A 1,796-nucleotide genomic window follows, 5' to 3' on the forward strand; every position below is an offset into this window, starting at 1 on the left:
GGTGTAGGGCAAGGGTTTGGGAGACCCTTTGCTCCCTAGAAGGTATACGGAGAAAGGACAAAGTGTGACCCATCCTATTCTGACCCTCTGCCTGAAGATAGACACTTCCTTCCTTTTTGTGTGTGTGGCAGAGTCTTACTCTGTTCCCAGGCTGGAGTGCAGCGGTGCGGTCTCGGCTCATGCAACCTCCACCTCCCGGGTTCAAGCAATTCTCCTGCCTCAGCCTCTCCAGTAGCTGGGAATACAGGCGCCCGCCACCAGGCCCAGCTAATTTTTTTTTGTATTTGTGGTAGAGATGGGGTTTCACCATATTGCCCAGGCTAGTCTCAAACTCCTGACCTCAGGTGATCTGGCCGCTTCAGCCTCCTAAAGTGCTGGGACTACAGGTGTGAGCCACTGCACCTGGTCTGTCCCCTTTCTTTCTTTTTTTTTTTTTTTCTGAGACGGAGTCTCGCTCTGTCGCCCAGGCTGGAGTGTGGTGGCACGATCTCAGCTCACTGCAAGCTCCGCCTCCCGGGTTCATGCCATTCTCCTGCCTCAGCCTCCCGAGTAGCTGGGATTACAGGCGCCCGCCACTGCGCCTGGCTAATTTTTTGTATTTTTAGTAGAGACAGGGTTTCACCATGGTCTCCATCTCCTGACTTCGTGATCTGCCCACCTCGGCCTCCCAAAGTGCTGGGATTACAGGCGTGAGTCACCACGCCTGGCCCTGGTCTGTCCCCTTTCTTAAATGCGATCTGCTAAGCTTCTCATCATCTTTATCCAGGGTCATTCTCCCCACCACCCTATGTCCTGGGTAATTGTATCCCATTTCACAGACACAAAAACAGACCAGAGAGTGAAGTGGCTCAAGGTCATGCATGGGTCGGTGGGGAGAGTAGAAACTTGAATCTCCTGGGATGTCTGGTTGTCCTGATATCTCATCTTCTGGAAACATCACTGCCTGAATCTAGGAGGCTCAGCGGTTTTTTGTTTGTTTGTTTTTGTTTTTTGAGACAGAGTTTCATTCTTATTGCCCAGGCTGGAGTGCAATGGTGTGATCTTGACTCACTGCAACCTCCACTTCCCGGGTTCAAGCGATTCTCCTGCCTCAGCCTCCCAAGTAGCTGGGATTACAGGCGCCCACCACCAAACCTGGCTAATTTTGTATTTTTAGTAGAGATGGGGTTTCACCACGTTGGCCAGGCTGGTCTAGAACTCCTGACCTCGGGTGATCCGCCCATCTCGACCTCCCAAAGCGTTGGGATTACAGGTGTCAACCATCGCACCCGGCCAGGGGGCCCAGCTTTGAATGAAGCCCCCTCCGTATTAATGCAGAAATGGGACCTAGGAACCAGGCAGATGTGGGTTCAAATCCCAGCCCCATCTGACCTGCCAGGTAACCTTGGATGAATGACTTCCCGTCTCTGGCCTTGGGTTCCCTGCTTGTAACGTGAGGCCTCCCGGGGAAGATGTCAGTGGGGCCGTCTGGTGACTGGCGTATGCTGAATGTCATCGTGTCTTTCTCCTTTCAGGATGTCAGCTTGCGCTGCTCAGAACCAGGAGTTACAGAGGAAAGTCTTGCATCTCGAGAAGCAAAACCTGTGAGTCTGGGTCCTGCCGGGGCAGAGGACAAGGGAAGCAGCCCCAGAGTCCCTTGCAGGAAAAGCAGAGAACCCATGTGATGGCAGAATGACATAGGAAATAAGAGTTTCACCTACGGGCCGGGTGCGGTGGTTCACACCTGTAATCCCAGCACTCTGGGAGGCCAAGGCAGGTGGACCACCTGAGGTCAGGAGTTCGAGACCAGCCTGGCC

At 53.6% G+C, this 1,796-nt stretch overlaps 1 protein-coding gene across 1 annotated transcript in view; it reads left to right on the forward strand.

Annotated features, from left to right (window-relative positions):
* The window catches only part of CREB3L3 (cAMP responsive element binding protein 3-like 3), a 16,954-nt gene that overhangs the window by 13,314 nt on the left and 1,844 nt on the right, over window positions 1-1,796 (forward strand). The window contains exon 7 of the mRNA XM_011943609.1: window positions 1,515-1,583. Within this exon, the coding sequence (XP_011798999.1) occupies window positions 1,515-1,583 (69 nt within the window). The remainder of the gene's footprint in view (window positions 1-1,514; window positions 1,584-1,796) is intronic.

This window comes from Colobus angolensis, unplaced genomic scaffold (genome assembly GCF_000951035.1).
Source record: "Colobus angolensis palliatus isolate OR3802 unplaced genomic scaffold, Cang.pa_1.0 Scaffold22, whole genome shotgun sequence".
Classification (NCBI taxonomy): Eukaryota; Metazoa; Chordata; class Mammalia; order Primates; family Cercopithecidae; genus Colobus; species Colobus angolensis.